The 24,312-nt window shown below is 41.2% G+C and overlaps 1 protein-coding gene and 1 long non-coding RNA gene across 2 annotated transcripts in view; one reads left to right on the top strand and one right to left on the bottom strand.

Moving 5' to 3' along the window:
• KCND3 (potassium voltage-gated channel subfamily D member 3) overlaps window positions 1-24,312 on the top strand; it is a 307,637-nt gene that overhangs the window by 767 nt on the left and 282,558 nt on the right. The window contains exon 2 of the mRNA XM_072644347.1: window positions 11,405-12,586. Coding sequence (XP_072500448.1) covers window positions 11,481-12,586 — 1,106 coding nt within the window. The 5' untranslated portion in view covers window positions 11,405-11,480. The remainder of the gene's footprint in view (window positions 1-11,404; window positions 12,587-24,312) is intronic.
• Window positions 326-11,466, bottom strand: LOC140527432 (uncharacterized). Its single transcript, XR_011974799.1, has 3 exons — window positions 11,380-11,466; window positions 7,021-7,171; window positions 326-410 (listed from the first exon to the last, which is right to left on the bottom strand). It is a non-coding gene; the product is annotated as an uncharacterized lncRNA (long non-coding RNA).

Here is a 24,312-nt window from a genome sequence, read left to right as displayed (position 1 = left end):
GCCCGGAGTGAGCCTAGCACTCTATGCTCCTAGAAGTCAGATGGGCTTGGAACAGCTGTTTTTGTCCCAGTCCTGCTCCGTCCTTCCGCTCTCAAAGGGGTTCTATTAAAATCAGAGGTTGATTCTTCGAGACTTGGGCAGATGGAGCCAAAGGGTATATTTTCTAAGGTATTTACAGAGGACTGGGTCAGAGGATAAGAGAAGTCATCTGGACTAGTTGAGTTGATTTACTTTCCCTGATGCTGAACTTGAGCCCAGTATAAAAGCCTCCTCCTGTTATTGGGGTCGGGACAGAAATACAAGCAACAGGCTGAAGAATCTACTGGTAAAGGAAAATCTCCATTTTATTGCTTTAGAGAATGGATGGTTTCTCCTCACCCTCTTGCATGCTTAAAGAACGTAGAAGTGTCCTGAGGAAACAAATATATGTTATATAGCAAACAGTATACATTTTGCGTGTTATGTATGTACACATCTTTTGTGCCCCTGCACCTAAAGTTTCCATGTGCATGATTTTTGTAATCATAAATGTTTCTGCATATGTATGCAAATAGGGTGATCCTACCTTCCCATGGGCATATTTACATATTGTAGATATGTTGGCTCAAATATATTTCTTGATGTGTTTATCTCTGGTTGTAGGCTACTTGTGGGATAAAATGCATGTAACAAGGGGGAGAGAGAAGTCATTTTTCCCTTTTGCTGTGGAAGAGGAAGGAAAAACACTTAGGAGAGTGCTCTGGCTGGCCTAGGAGCGGCACTGTAGGAGAAACGAGTCTCTCTGGATCAGATGGTCTGAGCCTTTTGGGGTCAAGGGAATGGTTCACCTAGTCAAGTTCAAGAATTGCTTTCTGGGGTCAACTAGGGCACTTTCCAATTTATTATCCTTTCCCTTCCCTCCTTGCCTTAAATTCCACCCCTTTAATGATGGTCGGAGGGAAGGGAAGAAAGGAATAAGCATGAAATAGTGCCTACTACGTGCTGGACACAGTGCTAAGAGCTTTACGAATATTATCTCATGGGGGGCGGGGCAGATTACAAATCAGGAATCCGTGCAGGCAGAAACTGACTTCTTTGCTCTCTGACTTCCCTTTGGATGGACTCTTACCCAGGTGACTGGCATTTTAGGCTTTAACCCAGTTTGGAAGTTAAAGCCTTAAGTAAATCTAAACCCCAGGGCGATGCTCTCCCACCCCGAAGAGAAGCTTGGCAATTGTGCTGGCAACTTTTTTTTATAGCAGGGAGAAATCTATTCCCCTTCTCTTGTGCTTTTTATCTTTGTCGTTTCAGGGGGTGTCTCTCTTCCCCAACCCCCACTTCTCCCCCCCTCTTGCTGCCAAACTCTGCTGTCAAAAACAAAAATAGCTTCAGGTTTTCCATTTAGGAAGAGTACACGTCCTAGTAAAAACCTGACATTCAAGGCGTATGCAGCGCCATTGGCTGGAAACGGGGCCGGGATCCTTTGCCTGTTGTAGGAATGCATACTAGGGTTGGCTGTGGGTGAGCTGTCGGTGCCTAGCAAGGGGTGACATACTATAGAATGCTCAAAGAGTGAAATCAGTTCTTACCTGTGAGGTTATACTGAAGGTAGGGCTCCTATGTGGACCAAGTACAGGTTAAATGGAGAAGACGCCACACCCCACCCCCAAAGTCAGACATTTAATCAATGGAGTAATCTGCCCCTTTTTGCATTTTTGTGGAGACTGGAGGGAAGAGATTCTGGAGGTGAGGGAGAGAGCAATAATTGTCTGGATCCCCTGGAAATTGCTAAATTGCTTATTTGACCTGTTTGAGAAAGTAACCCAGGCTCACTGAATAGGGAAAGTTAGCCCTGAGGATTTAAAGACATGGAAGTGTTTTATTTGGATTTTCCTACCTCCATGACCCCTTACTTTCTAATACAAGAAAACATTTTGTAAAATGCCTTCAATCTAGATAAGGTCAACATGACTTACACATAAAGACTGATACCATAAGCAAATTAAGAGAGCATAGAATAATTTATCTGTCAGATTTATGGATAAGGGAAGAATTTAGGACCAAAGAAGACATAGAGAGCATTACAAAATATAAAATAGATAAGTTTGATTATATAAAATTAGAAATTTTTTTTCAAAAGTAAAACCAATGCAACCAAAATTATAAGGAAAGCCAAAAACTGGTAAAAATCTGGCAACAATAAGGCCTCTGATAAAGGTCTCATTTCTCAAATTTATAGAGAACAGAGTCAAATTTATAAAAAATACTTGTCATTCCCCAGTTGATAAATAGTCAATGGATCTGAATAGGCAGTTTTCAGAGGAAGAAAGCAAAGCTATCTATAGTCATATAAAAAAATGCTCTAAATCACTATTGATCAGAGAAATCTAATTTCAAATAACTTAGAGGTACCACCTCACACCTATCAGTGGCTAACATGACAAAAAAGTGTTGGTTCTTGGTGGGGATGTGGGGAAACTGGGACATTAATGCACTGTTGGTGGAGTTGTGAACTGATCCAGCCATTCTGGAGAGCAATTTGGAACTATGCCCAAAGGGCTATCAAACTATGCATACCCTTGAATTCAACAATACCACTGGTAGATCTATATCCCAAAGATATCGAAAAGATGGGGAAATGACCTAATTTGCACAAAAATATTTATAGCAGCTCTTTTTTTACTGTGGTGGCTAAGAAATGGACATCAAAGGGATGCCCATCATTTGGGGAATGGCTGAACAAACTGTGGTATGTGATTGTAGTGGAATATTATTGTGCCGTAAGAAATGACAAGCAGGATGATTTCAGAAAAACCTGAAAAGACGTACATGAATTGATGCATAGTGAAGTGAGCAGAACCAGGAGAATGTTGTACACAGTAACAGCAATATTGTTCAATGAACTGTGAATGACTTAGCTATTCCCAGCAGCACAATGATCCAAGACGATCCCAAAGGACTGATGAGGAAGCATATCATTTGCCTCCAGAAAAAGAACTGCTATTGATTGAAAACAGACTGAAGCATGCTATTTTTCACTTTCTTTCTCTTATTTTTCCCTCTTTATTTGACTTTTCTTGTCCAAAATGACTATAATGGAAATGTTTTACATAATTGCACATGTATAACCTATATTTGATTGCTTATCATCTCAGGGAAGGGGGGGAAGGAAGGAGGAAGAGACAGAATTTGGAACACAAAATTTTAAGTAAAAATGCTTTAAGATTTTAAAAAGGAAAAAAAGAAATTAAAGAAGAAAAAACATTCAGAAAATAATTCCTTCATGGAAAACATTTTGAGGACCTCAAATTGGTTGACATCCTGAGGCTGATAAATGTCTGCTTTCTTTCTTCAAAAATAAAATGCCATGAACCATTAGGATAGGAGGTAGAGTCCTGGAGTTTGTAGAAACAAAGTTGGCTAAGGTGGCAGACAGCATTAAGTACTAGATAATCAGAGACAACGGACCTCAAGAAAGAAGGGTTGACTTAAAGGATAGTGTGCTGAACTCAGAGTCAGGAAAGCCTGCCTCAGACACTTGCTAGCAGTGAGACCTTAGGCAAGTCACTCCACTTTCACATTCAGATTGTTTCCTCCCCTACAAAATGGAGCTAATAATAGCACCTACCTCATAGGGTGTTTTGAGGATTAAGGAAGATTCTGATGATTAACTGAGTTAATGTAAGTAAAGCATTTTACAATACTTAGAGTTAGAAAAAGATGATGATGATAATATCTGACCTTATGTAACTTTTTAAGGTTTGTAAAACACTTTACAAACCTCATCTCATTTGAACCTCACAAAAAATTCAAGAAGATAGGTACTACAGGTATTATTGTTCCCTATTTTATAAATGAGAATATAGTTTGAGTAAGGGGTGGGGAGATAAGTTTCAATGGTCTGAGGTCCAGATCTTGGAATCTGGTCCATGAAGGGGTCTACTGAATGTAGCTTCATTATAGCAGTTTCTTGCTCAGGAGACTAGGTCTAGGTCTCTATAGTGGTCCAGTCCAGGGTGATAGGTACAGTCCTCGAAATCTGGTCCAGGACCACAGGGGCCTAGCCAGTGCTGCTCACCAGACAGCCTGCTGAGAAGAGGGATGATGGTTTTTCTGTTGATGGTTTAGGCCCATGTAAGACTTGAGGCCATGAGTTCCTTCATGGTTCCCTAAACTATGCCCAAGACTGGCTCTGTGATATTCAGAAGAAATTCCTTTCCCAATGAAGAGACTCAAGGGATCTTGAGGCTCACAGTAAAAACTATTGCTATCTGTCTTGCTTCGTAGAGAGGAAAATTGTTCTTGGAGAGTCTTGGGAGCTCCTCATGTGAGGGGATGAACCGCAGGCATTCCCCCCAGGATTCTTGGCTCTTATAGCATCATATAATCTTAGAGAAGGGCCTTAGAGATCTTTTAAGTCTCATTTTAATTCCAATGTATATAGCACTGAAGTTTACAAAGCACTTGTACATATCTCATTTGATCCTCAACAGTCCGCTGAGGTTACTGATATTGAGTGCTATATTTTGTTTTTTACAGATGAGGAAACTGAAGGTCATATAGCTACTAAATGTTGAAATCATGGTAACCAACTTAGGGCTTCATTCTCCAAGGCTAACCTTCTTTCTCTTTTACCATGTTGCCATATTGTATACATGAAGAAGCTAAGGCCAAGAGAAATGAAATTCCCTCCCCCCCCAAATGTTACAGAGCTAAGAACCAGTATAGTACAGTGGAAAGCATTTTGTGCTGGTCATCTGTGGAGCAGGGTTAAAATCCCAGGACTACTAGTACTACCTAAGTGACTTGAACCTCTCTGGTCCTCAGTTTCCACATATGTAAAAACAGGGATCTGGATTTGACCTCTCAGTGCCCTGTCAGCTCTTTATCTTTTGATTCCTTAAGTAAGATCCCTATCTCCTGACTGCCATATTTCCAGTTACATTCTTCTTGTCACATCATGCCATGCCCTTAGATTTTTTTCCTCTGGCCTAAGATATAACATGATGCAGTGGAAAGAAGCATTGGATTTGGAGCAAGAGGCCCTGGGTTCAAATCTTGGCTATTTAACTATCCTTGTGTGACCTTGAGTGAGTCTCTTAACATTAATGCTCAGTTTTGTTATGTGCTCAATGAGTGGTCTAGCTTAAGTGACCTCTGAGGTCCTATAGACCTAAGTTGTCATCTTTTGATCCTCTATGACCTAGAAAAGTATGTCTGTGTGTGTGTATGAAGGAACGAATGTAGAGATCCTATGTAGACAGCCCTTTGTTCTCTCTGAAATGCTAGGCTGCACCCATTTGAAACCACGTAGAGGCAATGATTTTATCATAGACTTAGAGCTGGGAAGGACTTCAGAGGGCCTGTGAATGTGATATTTGAAATACTCATTTATCTATTCTCTTTGTGGGGCATATCGTCTTCGCACACTTTTTTAGTCTGGCTTCCCCTCCAAGCCACTTAGCATCTTGTAAGTCATTGTGTGCTCAAAGAATGCAGATAGATTCTTATGTTATTCTAATAATGATAACAGCTCATATTTACACGGTGGTTTGTGGCTTGCAGAATGCTTTTCTCGCAACAACCCTATGAGGTAGGTAAGGCAAATATTATTCCTGTTTTACAGATGAAGAAGTTATGGTTCGTGGAGTGAATGACTTGTCCATCATTATGCAGCTGTTGTCAAAGCCTAAACTGAAACCTGTCTTATCTGATTTTAAGCTCAGTGATCCCTCTACTGTACCATATCCCCTCTCTGTTAGGCGGGGAGTAAAGAGTTCTATGGTTCATTCCAAAATCAAACTCAAGGGATTAACTCAGTCATAGCTTTCTGCTTTTAGGGGCCAGGATCAGGAATTAATTGTACCCCAACCAGTTATTCTGTTTTCTTGGTGTGATTATATGGGGGACATATCTTATCCACTGCTTTTCCCATATGACATCTGGATCACCCTTCCTTTACCCTCAGAAATGGGGAGGGGGAAACTCTAATTATTTCCTGCATCAGACAAATGGAGAAATAGAGGCACAGAGAAATATTAGCAGCTTGTCTGAGGTCTCTCAGTGAGTCGTAGACAATATCAACCTTTGAATTTAGTTCACCCAACCCATTCCTTATCCTCAGGGACCTTGTAATCTGATTGGAGAAACAGAGCCTCCACATATGAAAACAATTTAAGAGTGTTACCAAGGAACAAATAAAGTTGTGCAAATTTGATGCAAGGCAGCATGGTGTAGTGGGAAGAAGCCTGGCCTTGCAGTCAGGAGCCCTGGATTCATATCCAAAATCAGTTGTGCGTATTATTTCTTCCAGACCCTCAGTTTCCTCATTTGTAAAATGGAGATGGCAACATCTGCACCATCTATCTCATAGGGTTGTTGTGAACAAAGTGTTTTATAAACATTAAGGTCCAGTGGAAATATGGGTGCCTAGATCCTGAGGGGATGTCAGATAAAGAAAACTTTGGTGAGATGCTGGTCAATTGGATGCAGTGTTGGAGTTGAGGGAGGCACCCAAGGGATCAAAAGGGGGCTATAATTATCATACAGAACAAATCTTTGTAACAGAAAGATTTTTAAGCCCTTACCAATGTCCTACTTATAGCAATAATGGACATTTATAGAAAGCGTTGGTGTTTACAAAGTAATTTTCACACAATAATCTGTGGGGTGGTTAGTTCAAGTCTTTTTATCCTCATTCTATAGATGAGGAAATTGAGAGGTTTAAGTGAGTTGCCTAGTGGTCACATGGTGAGCAAGTGTTGGGTCTGGGACTTGTACCAGGTCCTTCTGACTCCAAACCAGGGTTCCTTCTATCATAGCAACACTGTCTCTTTAAAGGAATATTTAATACAGCGAAACTCAGTAGAGAGAAGAATGGAGACAGTCCCTTGGAATTTGTTGTGATGAGATTCGGCCTGTTCAGTTATTTGAGGATTATCTGAAGTTATTATTTCAAATGAGGATACCCTAAATCCTTTCCAAACTGCAGAATTTCAGCGTTGGAAGGGACCTTAATAGCCATCTACTCCAAACTATTACCTGACAAAGGATCCTTTGTTTCACACTGCTGTCATCCAGCTTTTGCTCAAAGTCAGTCCATTCTACTTTGGGATGTCTTCAGCCAGGAGGAAACTTAAATCAAACTTTTTGCTTCTTTGCAACTCTTACCCATTTGTTGTAGAATTACTCCCTGTGACCAAACAGAACAAATCTATTCATTCTTCCACATGAAAGCTATTTGAAGACAGCTGTCATATTCCCTTCAACCCTTCTCTATCCCACACTCTGTTTTCTTTAGAAAAAAAACGCCTTAATCCATTCAACCGATCGTCATAGGCCGTAAACTCAAGACTTTTCACCACCCTGGTTGCTTTTCAGTTTATCAACGTCCCTCCTAAAATTTGGCATCCAAAACTGAGCTCAATACTCCATATGTGGTCTGACTAGGGCACAGTACAGTGAAACTATCACCATTCTGTTCCTGGAAAGCTTTACCGAAGGTGGCATTAGCTTGCTTGGCCACCATGGCTCACCAAGAACTTGTATTGAGCTTTGGATCAGGGCTTCTTAAGTTGAGACCATGAACGTTTAAAAAATAGTTTGATAACTGTATTTCAATATAATTGATTTCCTTTGTGGTCCCATGTATTCTGTTTTACTCATTTGAAAGCATTACTCTAAGAAGGGGTTCCTGGGCCAAAGGGGTCCATGATACCCAAAAAGATGAAGAACCTTGAAGTAGAGGTTGGTGAAAATAAAAATGTAATTTTTCTCCTGTCTTGGATATATTTTTTTTTGTATTTTCTCAGGGAATGCAGAATTATTTGAGTATCAAAAGTTGAAATGATGTCAAAATCACTGGTCTGAGACTCAAAGGATCTGAGTTTGAATCTTATCTTTTCCACTAGTGTGACCCTGATCAAGTCACTTAGATGCTCTTATTGGTCAGACCAGATATAGAATCTTCTGAGTGTCATCTCTCATGTGACTTAGAGTTGGAAGGAACCTTCAAGATGATTAAATTTAGCCCTCTCATTTTACAGAGGAGGAAACTTAATCCAAATGAAAAGAAATGACCACACAGCTAAGATTTGAACCAAGGCTCTCTATCCACAAATCTAGAGCCATTCCACTGCACCTTTTAGGAAGAACATCAGCAACCTGCCATAGGTTCAAAGGAGAGGAATCAGAAGGATTGAAAGGTTAAAGAATGTGCCATATGGTTAGTTGTAGGAGGTGGGTATGTTTAACCTCAAAAGAGAAAACTCAAGAAGAGCATTCTAGAAGCTAGCTGTCTTCTAGAATTTGAAGGGCCACCATGGAGAGCAAAGTATTGTTGCTTGCCCTTTATTTTTAAGAGGACCAGTGATATCACGGGTCACATCTTGACTTGTGTGTGAATCGGGTTTAAGTGAGCTGCACATCTCACTCTGTCTTCCAGAGTCATTGAAATCAAGACCACTGGCAATGGCCTGGGATGAACTTGTCATCTTCAATGCCTGCCTAGAACTCTAAGCATTCCACAGCTCCTGCTTCAGTCACCTTCATGCCCATTGGAATAAATTGTTCTCATCTGTCTGTTCCACAAGGGGAAGTCTTCACCTACTTGGGGTAGACATCTCCCTAATTCACTGATGGATTTGAGCTCAATAGGTTACCCTCAGCCTGGAGGAGTGGGTAGGGAAAAGGAACAGACATATTTGGAAATGATGAAATATAGAAATAAGAGGCAGCAATAAAAACTACAGTTTTTTAAAGAATTAAATGTAATTAATTAAAATAAGGGATTAGATTTGCTCTGTTTGGCTCTAAATGACAGAATCAGGAACAGTGGGTCGAAATTGTGCAAAAATGGATTTTGATTCAATGTAAGGAAAAACTTTCTAAGAGTTCTGACTATTCAAAAGTAGAGCAAGTTGCTTTGGGACATTGTGGATGTCCCTTCTCTTAAGGGCTCCAAATAAATGCTGAGTGACTGCTTGTCAAGGATGGGCAGCTAGGTATAGCAGTAGATAGAGTACTGGGTCTAGTGTCAGGAAGACGTGAGTTCAAATTTGACCTCAGACACTTCATAGCTTTGTGACCCTGGGCAAGTCACTTAACCTCATTTGCCTCAGTTTCCTCATCTGTAAAATGAGCCAGAGAAGGAAATAACAAACCATTCTGGTATCTTTGCCAAGAAAACCCCAGATAGAGTCATGAGGAGTCAGACACAACTGAACAATAATACTTTTCAAAGATATGGTAGAGAGGAATCTTATAGCTAGGTGGCACAGTAGACAGAGGGCCTGGAGTCAGGAAGACTTGAGTTCGAATCCTGCCTAAGACATTTACTACCTGTGCGACCCTGGGCAAATCAGTTAGACTTTCTCAACCTCAGTCTCCCCATGTGCAAAATTAGGATAATAATATCATCTACCTTACAGGAAGATTGTGTGGATGAAAATGATAAAGTGCGTTGAAACCCTTGAAGTGCTGCATAAAAACTATTATTATTATCACCTCTAGTTCTTTCCAGTCAAGATTCTGCAAATCTGGGATAATTATACTTCATAGGGTTTATTTTGGTTTGGTTTATTTTTGTTTGCTGTTGGTTTTGGTGAGGAAAATACTTTGTTAAACAGTATCTATGAATAATTGGTTATCATCACCTAAATAACTAGAAAAGTAAATATGTTTTTTTACCTAAATTTGAATTCCTAGCACTCAGGAGCTGTGTGATCTGGGCAATGCACTAAGACTTTTGGGGTAGAAGGGCAGGGTTGAAATAATAAAGCATTCCAAAGCCAAATAGCTTTAATTTTTGAATTATTCACTCTTTCGGATTGTTGGAACTCTTGCATTCACCCCTTATCACAAATAGTGGAAAGCTGACTTTCCATTTTTAGGCAGAGCAAGTGCATATATTTTCTGCCTATTTCCAGTCCACCTTGAAACCCATACTGCAACATTAAGTAGTAATATAGCATTCAGTGGGAAGAATGGGCCTGCATATGTATCATACAAATGTGGGACATGTGTGTGGCCAGGGCATCCACATGATGGTCTGTACTTAGAATGAGCTTGTATGAGTAGGGCATACACACAGAAGGTCAAAGAAGTGATGTCTGAGCATGATAACTGAAATACCAGTAAGCCAGTGGAAGAGGTAATAAAAGTTTTGGAAAGGGTGGAATCAGGAGAGGTTGGGGTTGAGTTGTGCATGGTTATACAACTTGACAAGGATGCACTGGGGAGGCAGAGCCCATATTAGAAATGGACCAGGTTGACCAAGAATCTGGAGGTCACTCTGCTTACAAGGCAGCCTTCTCTAAAAGGACTAAGAGCTATAGAACACAGATAAGCTAAGGACCAAAGAAAGTCCTATAGATTTTCATGTCTTTACTGTTCTATCTTGACACTTTCCTGGAGGGCAGTAGCTCCTAACCCTTGGACTGTGGATCTCTTGGTGGGTGATGGGGACAGAGTTATTGTATCTAATTTACATGCCCATATATACTTCAAACATTGTCATTTCATCACTGTGTGTTTCCATAATCAATAGATACTAATAATGCAAATACAAAGGGGAGAGGGAATATTTAATCTTTTTTTTTGTTTCTACATTAAAGGGATTTTCATGCTTAAAAATTATGAGAACTAATACCCCAGGTCTCTTACTCAACAAGCATTTATTATTATACTTTTAACATTAGAGATATTATACTTTGATTGTCACATTTGTAGGTTAGGCCCTGAAGGGGGAAGGAAAGGAGTCATTCATTGCCTGGCTTGTAAGATGGAAGTGAAAGCATAGATAGGTCAAAACAGCAGTGGGCTTAGCTCCTGGACATTTGTACAATGAATTGGTATTAGGATTTATTTGATCTAATTTGGGCATCTCACCTTATTGGCTAGAGAAATGAGCAGAAGGAGTATGTTTATTCCTACTCCTTCTCTGCCTCCTGCCCACCCCCCCTCCCAACTTCTTAATTGCCTTGGTTAGTGAAGAAATAAAAATTAGCATGTTTATCCCACTTTTAAATTCTTTTAATGAGAAATCATTTACCCATTTCCAATTTAAATTTGTAATCGGGCCATAACCTTTTGGAGCTGATTATAGCCTGCATCTTCTCAGTTCTTTCTGTTGAGGACACTTCCCTTCCAAATGCATCTGAGCTCTCTTGGAACTTGACAGTTTGTCAGTGAGTCACCAGCATCTGTCAGGTATACACCTATACTAGCTGCCCTGCATATGGGCTAAGGAGTGGAAAGGCAAAGAGCAATTTAGCGCTGCTCTGTGGTTCTTTTCTTATAGTCCTCTGGTTTTGATTTAGATAAAATCTCTTTTTTTTGGTCACTAGTGGCTTGCCCCTATTCTCAGTCTCTTAACTTTTACTTCTCTCCATTCTGACTTACCCCATTTCTCTGCTGTCACCCTCAGGGGTTGCTGAGCTAACTCCAAGCTGGTGTGTGACTTTTCCAAGACACGGTAACTTGTCCTGAGAGCTGGCGTCACCATGGCTGCTGGAGTCGCAGCTTGGCTGCCCTTTGCCAGGGCAGCAGCCATTGGCTGGATGCCCGTAGCCAACTGCCCCATGCCCCTGGCCCCAGCTGACAAGAACAAGAGACAAGATGAGTTGATCATCCTCAACGTGAGTGGACGCAGGTTCCAGACATGGCGGACCACTCTGGAGCGCTACCCCGACACTCTACTTGGCAGCACAGAGAAGGAATTCTTTTTCAATGAGGACACCAAGGAGTATTTCTTTGACCGAGACCCAGAGGTATTCCGCTGTGTCCTCAATTTCTACCGCACAGGAAAGCTTCATTACCCCCGGTACGAGTGTATCTCTGCTTATGATGACGAGCTGGCTTTCTATGGCATCCTTCCGGAGATCATTGGGGACTGTTGTTATGAAGAGTACAAGGACCGCAAACGGGAGAACGCAGAGAGGCTGATGGATGACAATGACTCTGAGAACAACCAGGAATCCCTGCCGTCGCTCAGTTTCCGTCAGACCATGTGGCGGGCCTTTGAGAATCCACACACGAGCACGCTGGCCTTGGTCTTCTATTATGTCACAGGTTTCTTCATCGCTGTTTCTGTCATCACTAATGTAGTGGAGACAGTGCCCTGTGGCACGGTGCCTGGGAACAAGGAACTGCCATGTGGTGAGCGCTATGCGGTGGCCTTCTTCTGCCTGGACACGGCCTGTGTCATGATCTTTACTGTTGAATACCTGCTACGGCTCTTTGCAGCCCCTAGCCGCTACCGCTTTATCCGGAGTGTGATGAGCATCATAGATGTGGTGGCCATCATGCCATACTACATTGGCCTGGTGATGACCAATAACGAGGATGTGTCTGGCGCCTTTGTCACCCTCCGGGTCTTCCGTGTCTTCAGAATTTTCAAGTTCTCCCGGCATTCCCAGGGCTTGAGAATCCTGGGTTACACACTTAAAAGTTGCGCGTCAGAGCTGGGCTTCCTCCTGTTTTCTCTCACCATGGCCATCATTATCTTTGCCACTGTGATGTTTTATGCCGAGAAGGGCTCTTCTGCCAGCAAGTTCACAAGCATCCCAGCCTCCTTTTGGTATACGATTGTCACCATGACGACATTGGGGTAAGTAATGCTTTGGGGGTGAACTTTGGTCTATGCAGGCTTGGAGTGGGGGAATGAGGATTTGAGATCTCACACAAGCTTCCCAGGAGCCAGGAGAAAACTCCCAACTTAGAAGAACAAAGTGTAGTTGGGAGCCCTGAGAGCTCTGAGGGGACGGAATGAAGGAAAGGGGTGATCACATGTTGATGGCTGGAGCGTGAAATATATTTTCTAAAATTTGTCAGCCAAATTGACTATTTTATTTTTAGATGAGTAGCCTGTGTTGGGTCCTTGAAGGCTTGTACCTCTGGCAGGAAGTGAGGAGCATCAATGGTTTGCTATGGGGAGGGTGTAGTTTTAAATTGTTCTAGGTAGGAGAAGACAGACTTTTCTCTGTGGATTCCTCCTATGTGGAATTTTTTCCCAGCATATTCAAAGGTTGTTTATATTGCTTATACTCTACCTATTTCTCCTCAGTGTACTGTCAGGAGCTGGGTGGCTGTGGGCAGACTTTCTCTCTGTGAATCTGAACTTGGGTCCCACCCACTTTCAAAGAATGAATGACCCTGCTTTCTCTGTTCATGTGTGGCTAAACTGCATAGGACACCTGGGTGTTGTGATATGATCCAAACAGATCATGTGGTCAGACACAGCAAGGGCACTAGCCTGAGTCAGAAGGGAGAGGCAGACTTGGGGTGTGGTGCACATGGAATTCCTCATCCATCCAATCTGGGTTCTCTCTTCTCTGCTTCATCTGAGGTCAGAGAAATATATTTATGCCTCTTGAATGTGAAACCTTTCACCAGAGGAAGGGGGCTTACAGAGAAAAAGATTACAGCCTTCACCCTAATAGGATTCAAACCAATAAAGGCAGCTTTATAGAAACATGTATTTCTTAGGGTTCTGCTCCAGCTGTTGCAAGTTGTTGAGGCTAATGCAATCCTATCACAATTCATACGCTGGGTCTATATTTGCTTAGACCAGGAAGCCGTTATATTGCTGATGGAGAATTCATGAAGCTTTTTATTTGGTCTTTGACAATTCTGTTGGTTGCATCCTGGTGATTTGATTTTTTTTTTTTTCTGACTGAGGCCTCATGACCTGGGTGTCAGTCTTTCCATAGTGCTGTGTGGGCTTATTGGGAATGACTGAGCAGGTGATGGGACTTTTTAATCCTGCTGGGTCTGGGAAGCCATAAGTCACAAGGGGGAGGAGAGAGAGGAGAAAAGAGAAAGGAAGGATGTAGTTGACCATCTCTGGTGTCTGAGAGCCTGGAGGGAGCCAAGGCAGCACAGTCTGGCAGCCTCTTGAATAGGTTTGTCCTTTGACTCCCTAGCTGGATCTTTTCAAGTGAAGGGCCCCACTGACTGTAAATAGCAACCTGGATAAATAAGAATCTGTATCTTTCTTGGAGTGGTTGACCAGCTAGCCAAACCGTGTCTTCCTGGCTCCCAAGTCCAGTTTAGTATCTAGGACATGATGCTGCCTCTCATTTCCCAAGGTCCCTATCTTTTATTAAGAGGAGTTTACTCTTAATTTTTACTAAGTTACTAAGTTTATTAAGAGGAGTTACTAAGGGGAGTCCCCTGAAACTGGCAGATGGGCCCTATAAAAGGTCAAGTGACTAGTGTTTGAGAAGTCTTGGGTAACTTTTTCTCAGACTAGTGATCACAGAACGTTGTATAAATTCCAAGGAGCACTGGGTGTATGACTATCCAGGTGTTGGTAGTATTTGCAGTTCTTGGGATTCCAACTCTCAGGATAGAATATTCATAACACCAGAATGCAGCAGGAGATGAGGCCTGAATTAGGCAAAAAACAGGGAGGAGAAAGCAAAGGGACAAGGAAGGGGTAACCAGTGACTCACACGGAGGCAGGAGATGCCACCAAATAGCCTTTGTACTATGTTCTTCTAGGGTTTTATAAAAATAGTACAGACTCTCAGAGGTGGAAGAGGCTTTAGAGGCTGTTCGGGCCAACCCATATCTGGACAACCAATCCATACTTCCTCAGTGTTCCAGATCATTCATCCTCTGCTTGAGGATCCCTTACCTCCCAAGAGAGCCCTGTTAGACTCGGGATGTGTCCTTCACGTGCCGCATTGTCCCTGCTTTGTTTTTTTTCCTTGCTTTGTTTCAGTTCCGGTTTTTTGGGAGTGAGGAGGGTGTCGCTGGTCTGCCAGTGTTGTTGCTCTATCAGAGCTGTCCTTTCCTTCTACCATTTGAAGTACCCCCAAAGTAAACTTTGGGCCTGACTTTCTCATGTGTTCCCTTCCCCCTAAGTGTTCAACAGCTACTGATTTGTTGCTAAAAAGGATCCTCCTCTTTCTCCACTCTTCCCTAGCCCCCACACTTCCAGTGCTCATTCCAGCAGGGTGACTTCTGAATAGTGCAATTTTTATTATACCCAGCAGATTGTGACATTATGGACAACTAGCTACCTAAAATTATTACTAAGGTCAAGGGCAATCCCCATTCTAACCTAAGGACAACGAGAACAACAGTCATCGCTAGCATTTATATAAGAATTTTAAAATGCTTTACATGTATTAGCTCATTGAATTCTCACAGCAGTCCTGGGAGGCAGGTGCTATTATTGTACCCATTTTACAGATGAGGAAGCTGAGGCTGTGACTTGCCCACAGTTGCACCAAGAGTAAGTATCTGAGATGGGATTGGAACTCAGATCTTTCTGACTTCAAGCTCTCAATCCATCATGCAACATCATTGTTTATCCAGTGAACTATTTCATAGAAAAGACAGCAGAGTGGATAGCAGGCTGGCCTTAGGGGCAGGGAGAATTGAGCTGAAGTCCTGTGTCTGGCACAAAAGTTTATGTAACTGTGGACAAATATCTTAACCTCAACAAGAATCAAATAATCTCTACTCGAAAGAAGCTTATATTTTGTTTTAGTAATGATAAAAATTTCTTCCTATCATCTTTTCCCTTTAATCATATTTATCTATGTATATGTTGTATTCCCTTCCCTTATCTCCCATTAGATTGTAAGGTCTTTGAGAAAAGGGACTGCCATTTTCCATGTCTTTATCCTTTAATAGCATGTTGATAGTGCTTTAAGATTTCTTGGTCACATGATTAGAAATGTTGACAAATTAACAAATGCTCATTGAACTGAATTGAATTGTAATACTTTACAATGGATTGACACTTTATAGTTTTCTGAAGTGCATTTAAATATATATCTATATGTGTGTGTGTGCGTGTGTGTGTATCACATACACGCGCACACACACACACACACACACACACACACACACACACACACACATACACACACACATATTTTAATCAGATCTTGATTCCCTTGGTCAAAGGAAATCTCAGTGAGGAAATTCCCTCTGACCTGCCCTCAATTTAATACAAAAAGAGTTAATATGTACTACTTCCCTGATTTGAGAGAAGGATAAACAGACTCAGAGTGAGTCAGTACCATGGCTAAAGGTCATATAGCTGGTTAATGGGACCAGAACTCCCAGGCTTTTTGATTCCTACCTCAGTACTATTTCAACTACACAAACTTTCTAATCCCAGGAGGTCCCAGGGGTTGAGCTCATGAGGATCAATAACTAAAAACTAACACAAATTTTGAAGAATTTTGCAGAAGAGCATCTGAAGGCATTTTCCAACCCTAAGAAACTGTATCAAAGAGACTTTGGATATTTGACTTATTCCCTGTGGATGGATCCATGAATTCATCTACAGAAAGCTATAATAGAAAGAGGGCTGGTCTTATAGTCAGAAAATCTGGGCTCTAGTCCCAGGGCTGATCTTTTCTAGCTATGGGATCTTCTTGGCAGATCTCTTCAACTGCTTTGAGACTTGTTTTCCCCATCTGTAAAATGGAAGGATTCGTTTCACAAGGCTTTTGAGAGGATTAATTGAAATACTGAGTGTTATGCACCCTGTAACCATAAAGCACTGTAGAAATTTAAACTCTCATAAGTCCTCACCTCTCCAGGTGTCTTACAGCTTGGCAGGGGAGCACCTTGCAACCCAGATTGTCCCTGGAATCTTGCCTCATAATGCACCCTCTGAGTTTCAGACAGCCAAGGGCTTTTTCCCTTAAGGAAATTAACAAGCAGACAGTTCCCAAGGGCTGAAGTTTCTGTGGGTGGGGACAGACTCACATCACAGCAAGGAATCATAATGTTCCAGGCTAACTTGAGGCACAGGCAAAATGAGTGGAATACAGACCATCTCTCATGCCAAGAAATGCTTGTCCTCCAGCTCTGGGAATCCTAAATTCTATTCGAGACTTAGATCAAGTGTTACCTCTTGCTTGAGGCTTTTCCTGGCTTCTCCATTCCTCCCTCCTCCTCCTTCTCCTTCTCTCCTCTTTATTTTCTGCATGTCTTGTATTTAATTCTCCTCCTTATAGGCATGTTAATTTTGGAGTTAAAGGGTCTAAATTCTAACCCTAGACCTATATGACCTTAAGCAAGTCACTTGACTTGTTTAGGATTCAATTTTTTCATCTATAAAATGAAACCAGACCTACACAACTTGGCAGTAGCAAGGGGTCAAAATTAAAATAGGGTAAACTTCCTTAGGCCACAGATAGGTTAGACTAGAGACAAACTGATGATGATTGGTTGCCACAGGTCATGTGACAAACAGGAACGTGTGCAGTGGCAAACCTATCTTTTTGGGGCCCCGGAAATCCTTTGGTGGGCCACAAGTGTCTCGGGCTATGTGTTATGCAAGCCTGGACTAAATGACATCCAAGGTCCCTTCTAGCTCTTAAATCTGTGATTCTGTTACATTTAATTTTTTTTCAGTTAATAAAAATCTTTTCTTTCCTTCTCTTTTCCTCCCACCTTAGGAAAAGCTTAAAAAAATGAACTTAAAAAAACTCATAACAAGTAAGTACACCTAAGCCAAACAAATTCCTGCATTGGCCATGTCTTTATACATACACACATACCCACACACAGAGATAGATGGATGGATGGATGGATGGATGGATGGATGGATGGATGGATGGATAGATAGATGATAGGTAGATTGATAGATTGATATAGATATATATATGTGTCTCTCTGTTTTGAAGTGGGTAGCATCATTATTAGTTATGTGAAATCATGGTCAGTCATTGCTCTTATCAGAGTTCTTAAGACTTTTAAAGTTTGCTTTTTTGTTTAACACTGTTTGTATTATACTATAAATTGTTCCCTTGGTTTTACTTACTTCACTCCACCTCCTCTAATTTGTTTATGATGTCACCCTCAATGTTTACATCACATATCCATTTAGAATTTATCTTGGTGGATGGTGTGAGAAGTTGGTCTATACCTAGTTTCTGCCAGTCTGCTTCCTAGTGTCCCCAAGCCGTTTTTATCAAACAGTAAACTCTTATTTCAGTCACTGTGATCTGGGTTCCTTTGCTTCCGTATACTGTGCAAATAATCAGTTCCACTGATTTCTTTTTCTTCTTTGTATCTTCAATGCCTAGCAACAAACCTAGCAGAGTAAGTACTTAACGAATACTTATTGAACTAAACTGAATTGTATATCAAGCAAACACTTTCAAGTAGTATAGTGTTTGGGGGGATGTCAGAGTCAAGGGTATTCTACAGTGCCTTCTTTAAGTTCTGCTGGATTGGTGCCAGCTTGCTTAGGCCAGTGAATTTCCAGTTCTTGACCTTCTCTGTCCTTGTCTACTTAGGTATTCCAAAATTAGATCACTCCTTAGAGATCTTAGGCTATTCTGAGAGAAGTGTAAAGATATGTATGACTGAGAAGTGAAGATCCCAATGTACTCTGCCCTGTCCAGTGAGACCATACCTGGAGTGTGGTGAACTAAAGTTCTCTGTACTACATTGTAGGAAGAATTTTGATAAGTTAGAGGGTGACCAGGACGTTAACAGACCAAAAGAGTTATGAATATTTAGCCTGGGAAAGAAATGGCTTGCAGGGATGTGCTGGAGCCAGCTCTTACCATGAGAGCTGATTGTTAAATTTTCAATGTGAGCATCTTACACCTCAGAAATGGGAAAATGTTGCAAATAGGGCTTGATTTGTTTCATAGATAGCCTAGACCAGAGGTATTAAAAATGTCTCCCACTGGCCTCATGCAACCCCTAACCCTCCCACAGTGCATTTGAACCAGAGTAAAATGTAATTAAGAAATAATTTTTAAAAATAAATAAAAATAAAATAAAACATAGAAAATGTTAAAATGTGATTTTCTAAGTCAACATGTGACCAGTAGGGATCCTTATGTACAGTTTATTGGCCCTGTTTCCATTTGAGTCTGCCATCAGTAGTCTAGACTTAAGAAAGTGATTGAGAAAATGTTAATAATGCAGATTAAATTTTAAAATGTGTCTTGCAAACATTGTTTTTTTCAATGAGTCACTTGTTAAACATTTATCAGCGTACCTCTGCTTATGGGGGACATGTTGTCACCAAGTATTTGAAGGCCTGGCATGTTTCTCTATGACATTAAACTTGAGGCATTAGTTTTTTTTTCTTTCTTTCTTTTTAATTTATGGCATAAAACATAACATAGTATAATAATTTTTTAAAATTTGATTTGTTTTTATTTGTCCCAGAGGGAAGAACTCAGCAATGCTTTTGTTTGTTTATTTGAAGCTATAGGATATTGGTACAGTAATACAGATGTAGAGTTAGGTTTGATAGAAGGAAAAGCTACCAAATCATTAGAAATTTCCCACAGTAAAATAGGCAGTCTCAGAATGGTAGTAGATTCTCACTAGAAACCTGGATGACCACTTACAGGGAATGTTCATGTTTTGGGTTAGCTCAGCCAGCCTCCAATGTCCCTTCCTACTCTTAGATTCTGTGACATATATGTTGTACAACTCTAGGTGACTTAAATGTGTTTTTTTAAATGAAATTTTCATTTACAAAGCATTTCATGGCTAAGATGTTTTCCTCACAACAAGCCTATGAGGTAGATAGATAAATATTCTTTTCCCCATATGATAGATGAAGAGACTGAGCCTATATGATATAACTTTTCTGAGGTCAGGAAGCTAGCAAATGTCTGCCTTGTGTGCAATGTACCTTATTGAACACTTGGAATAAAATATTTTAAAAGGTGACATTTCCTACCCTTGGGAAATTTGCAAGTCTGATAGGAGAGATAAGGCTCCTAAATACAGAAATGACTAATAATGAAAATAATCATAGCTAACATTCATGGAGTACTTTAAAGTTTGCAAAGCATTTTGCATATGTTATCTCATTTAATCCTTACAACAACCTTGGGAAGTAAGCATTATTATTATCTCTATTTTATAGATGAGGAAACTGAGGCAGGTGGAGGTGAAGTGACTTGCCCAGCGTCACACAGCTAATAAGTGTCTGTGGTTAGATTTGAACTCAGGTCTTCCTGACTTTGTGTGGATCACATCAAAATGTGGCAAGTCCTCAAAGAGAAGGGAGCATAAAATCATTTTACTTGTCTTCTGAGAAACCTGTATGCAGGTCAAGAATCAACAATTAGAACTGAACATGGAATAATTGATTGGTTTAAGACTGGAAAAAGAATACTACGAAGCTGTATATTGTCACCTTATTTATTTAACTTATATGCAGCAATGTGAAATGCTGGGGTGGACTAATCAAAAGCTAGAATTAAGGATTGCTGGGAGAAATAGCAACCATCTCAGATGTGCAGATGATAGTACTCTGATGGCAGAAAGTGAAAAGGAATTAAGAAGCCTGTGGATGAGAGTGAAAGAGAAGAGAGTAAAAGCTGGCACAAAGCTTAACATCAAAAAATTACGATCTTGGCAACTGGTCCCATCACTTCCTGGCAAATAGAGGAAGAAGAAATGGAAGTAGTGTCAAATTTTATAATCTTGGGCTCAAAGATCACTATAGATGGTAACTGCAGTCATGAAATTAAAAGACATTTGCTCCTTGCAAGGAAAGCCATGGGAAATCTGGACAGTATATTAAAAAGTAAAGATATCACCTTGTTGACTAAGGTCCATATGGTCATAGCTATGGTTTTTCCATTAGCAAGGTATGGTTGTGAGAGTTGGACTGTAAGGAAATGTGAAGAATCAACGTTTTCAAATTATGGGACTGGAGAAGACTTTTGAGAGTCCCTTGGACAGCAAGGGGATGAAATCAGTCAATAATTAAAGAAACTAATTCAGACTATTCATTAGAAAGTCAAATATTGAAGCTGAAGCTTAAATACTTTGGTCACATAATGAGAAGATGGTACTCATTAGAAAAGACTTGATGCTGGAAAAGACTGAAGGCAAAAGGAGATGGGACCGCAGAGGATAATGTCATGGAAACAATGAACATGAGCTTGGATAGACTTTGAGAGATAGTGGAGAACAGAAGGGCCTGGTGTTCTGTGGTCCCTGGGGTCACAAAAAGTCAGACACAACTGAACAACTAAACAACAAACTTCCTGACTCCAGGTCCAACTCTGTCCTCCATACCACATCTAGAGATCTAACTGAGATTCTATGATTCTAAGAGATAGACCTAGAATTCAAAATTGAATTCTGACCCCAAATTTTCATTCTCTGACTCCTCTACCACACTGCCTCTCATTCTTCCAGATTCTCTGGCAGGACTGGGGCTTCTTAGGAAAGACAAGTGCCTTGATAATATCTCCCTCCAGCAGTACCAGAATCAGCATTCATTGGGTGTTGTTTGACTCAGGCTTTGGAGGCTTAGGAATGGTTATCCCTGTGAGGAAGGGAAGAACACAACTCCCCACACTGCCCACAAGACAAGGGCAAGAGGTGAAGGGGTAGGCTTTGCAGTTCTGACACATCACCAGCACCAGGCAGTCTCCAGATTGACTCTGCTACCTCTGGACAGCAGCATTCTCAGCACAGAGAAAGGAAGTCCAGAGCAGCGCCATTATTGAGGTCATGGCAGACATAGCATTGTGAGTCTAGGCACAGGAATAATCTGCAAGCAGGAATAACTTTGCTGTTTCTTGGAAGTGTTGTCACTTGGTCCATCTGAAATGATAGGTGTTTTAAGTAGTGAAATTTGCCTTTTGAAATTAATTCCCAGCTCCAGTGGTGCCATTTTATAGTTCCCTTCCAGAATCTCAAGGAATAACCAAACACTCATTCATTCTCCCCTTCTCCTCTTCTTCTCTTCCTCTCTCCTTCCTCTCTCCCTACCTCTCTCTCACTCTCTGTCCCCCTCTTTCTTTCCCTCCTTCCTTCCATCCTTTTCTCACTTCCTTTCTCTCTCTCCCCACTTCTCTCCCTTTCTTCCTCTTCCTCTCTCCCCCTCTGCCCCTCTACCTCTTTTTCCCCCTCCCTCTGTCCCTCTCTTCCTCTCTCTCTCCCCCTATCCTTCTCACTCTCCCTCTGTCCCTCTCTCTCCCTCTGTCCTTCTCACTCTTCCTCTGTCCCTCTCTCTCCCTCTGTCCTCACTCTCCCTCTGTCCCTCTTTCTTCCCCTCCCTTTCTCCTTCTGTCTCCTCCTTCCTTCCTTTTGTGTGTTTTGTTTTTGCTGCTACAAAACTATGAGTAAACACAAAGAGGATTCTTTCCCAGGAGCAGCAATTATTTTGCCTCAAAATCATGTAAATACAAGGCAGTCTGGCCCTCCCTTTCCCCTTGAGATCCAGAGCCAGTCTGCAACTACTTCCCTTACTCTGTTTCTCCCACCTGAGGAGTTTTTTGTCCAGTCACAGCAGGAGGATCTTCTCCCTTCCTGCCCAGGCTTCTGTGTTGGGTAGAAGATGGTTGTATGAAAAATTGTGTGGCATAGATCACAAGTGGGACCTGTCTCCACTCAGGGAAACTGCCTCAGGCACTGGCTTCTTCTCAGCTGTAATCTTTGAACTGTCACCTCCAAGGCTCAATCCCAGTAGCCAAGTGGAATTTCAGTGTTTTGTCCATGCTTAGATCCCCAGGTCTCCCAAATGCCAGGTCCTTTCCTGTTACTGTGAGGTGTTTTTCACACCAAGAACCGACCCTTCTTTCCTTTCTCCCTCCTCTGCTCCACCTGCCTAAGACCAGGTATGCCATTTCCAGGGGATCATTTACAAGGAAAAAGAATGATTAAAGAAATGTTACTATGGGGAAATAAAAAGTACATAAAATCAATCTTTCCAGATAAGCCTGGGTGTGTCTGGTATTTTACTAAGCCTATTTTAGGCTAACTAGGTCTTCTATTTCCAACAGCTTTGTCATAATTCCCTGGGGCCCCAAAGCTGTCTAGAATGATTGGGTCTATTGCCCAAACCTAGATTACCTTCCCTTCTCCCCAAACCCCTTTCCCCCAGCGTTGAGATCCACCTAGTGAAACACTCAGACTAGAGGTTTTACTAGTCTATGCCAAACCTCAGCCAATTAGGAAATCTTTCAGTTCCCTGGGAGCTTTTGGTGTTCTGCTCTTACATTCATTCAACATTCAAGCATTAGATAACTAGTCTTTGCAATTTTTCCTACTTCAACCCCAAATTGGAAGGGGGTATTGGTGGTGACAACCATCAAAAGTAATACAACAGTATCCTACCACTCAAAAGAAGTACTTCACTTTCAGGGTTTATTTAAAAATAAAACAACTACTTTCAGAGGTATGGATACAGAAACAGAGGTCCTGGGTTCAAATTCTAGCTCTTTCACTTGCATCATGGGTGACCTTGGGTCAGTCTCTTAAGATCTCTGGACCTCAGTTTCATTATCTGTAAAATGAGGGGATTGAATTAGATGACCTCTAAAGTTCTTTCCTGCTATGAATCAATGTTTCTTGTTCATTTTATATAGTCCTTAGGATATTAATTGCAAAGTGGGGAAATTGAGACAGCCATGTAGAAATCTTGATGTCTCTGGATGAAATCCTCCCTGTCAGTCTATAGAGGGAAAAGAATACTCCTGTATCCTTAAAGTTCTATTGCAATGCTCTTAACCATTATGCTTCTTGACACTTTTTTCTCTATTCATGTATGGTCTTAAAGTTTATAGTGTCTTACTACTATGTCCTTTATATTTTGTGTCATTCTTAAACTGCCTGTTATTAGAAGGGAAAGACTAAGTCCAAACATTCCTCTTGGACAGAACATGATCTTGTTACAGATTTCTTTAAGTCAACAAAGAAGATTTCACAGTTAGTTTTTGGGGGACCCAGAGTGTTCCAACCAGCTGTACCTTCAAACGTCTCAAACTATGCCTTCAGCATCTTTGGCCTTAAAACTATTGTCCTATGGCAGGATCGACATCTGTCTATCTTTTGACTTTCTTTGACAAGCTGAGAAGGAATTTGCTTTCCTTGGTTCCATGGCAATAGACAGACAGGTTGGAGAGGAGCAGGGGTCTGGCATATAAGGGATTGGAAAAGGCTAGAAGGGTATAGAGATTACATTTAGCCCATGTAATCATATTTCTGGTGCCAAGATTCCAACGGGTATCATTAAGCTGGATCAGAAAAATCGTTTTAATATAAGTGCCACCTCCCATACCAGCTTGTTGATGGAGAGATGGATGAGACCCTGGACGCCTCCTTTGTAATGCAATGCTATAAAATCCCATCACCTTCATTATTTCCTGTGGAGTCAATGCATCATAATACCCACGAGCTCGGGAGCAGCTTGAATTTAATATACAGAAAGTCCAATCAAACAATAAATGGATAGAACTACATAAAGAAGCCATTTTCTGGGAGACTGGCTTCATTCATGGGGATTCAGCTCTCTGACACACGAAATAGGAATCAACCTCCCCCAACTAAGTCAGCCACCGACATAGAGTGTCTTACTTGTTTGCT

The sequence above is a fragment of the Notamacropus eugenii genome, chromosome 2, assembly GCF_028372415.1.
Source record: "Notamacropus eugenii isolate mMacEug1 chromosome 2, mMacEug1.pri_v2, whole genome shotgun sequence".
In the NCBI taxonomy this organism is placed as follows: domain Eukaryota; kingdom Metazoa; phylum Chordata; class Mammalia; order Diprotodontia; family Macropodidae; genus Notamacropus; species Notamacropus eugenii.
The sequence above is the reverse complement of the archived record's forward strand: the minus strand, read 5'-3'. Positions and strand labels throughout refer to the sequence as shown.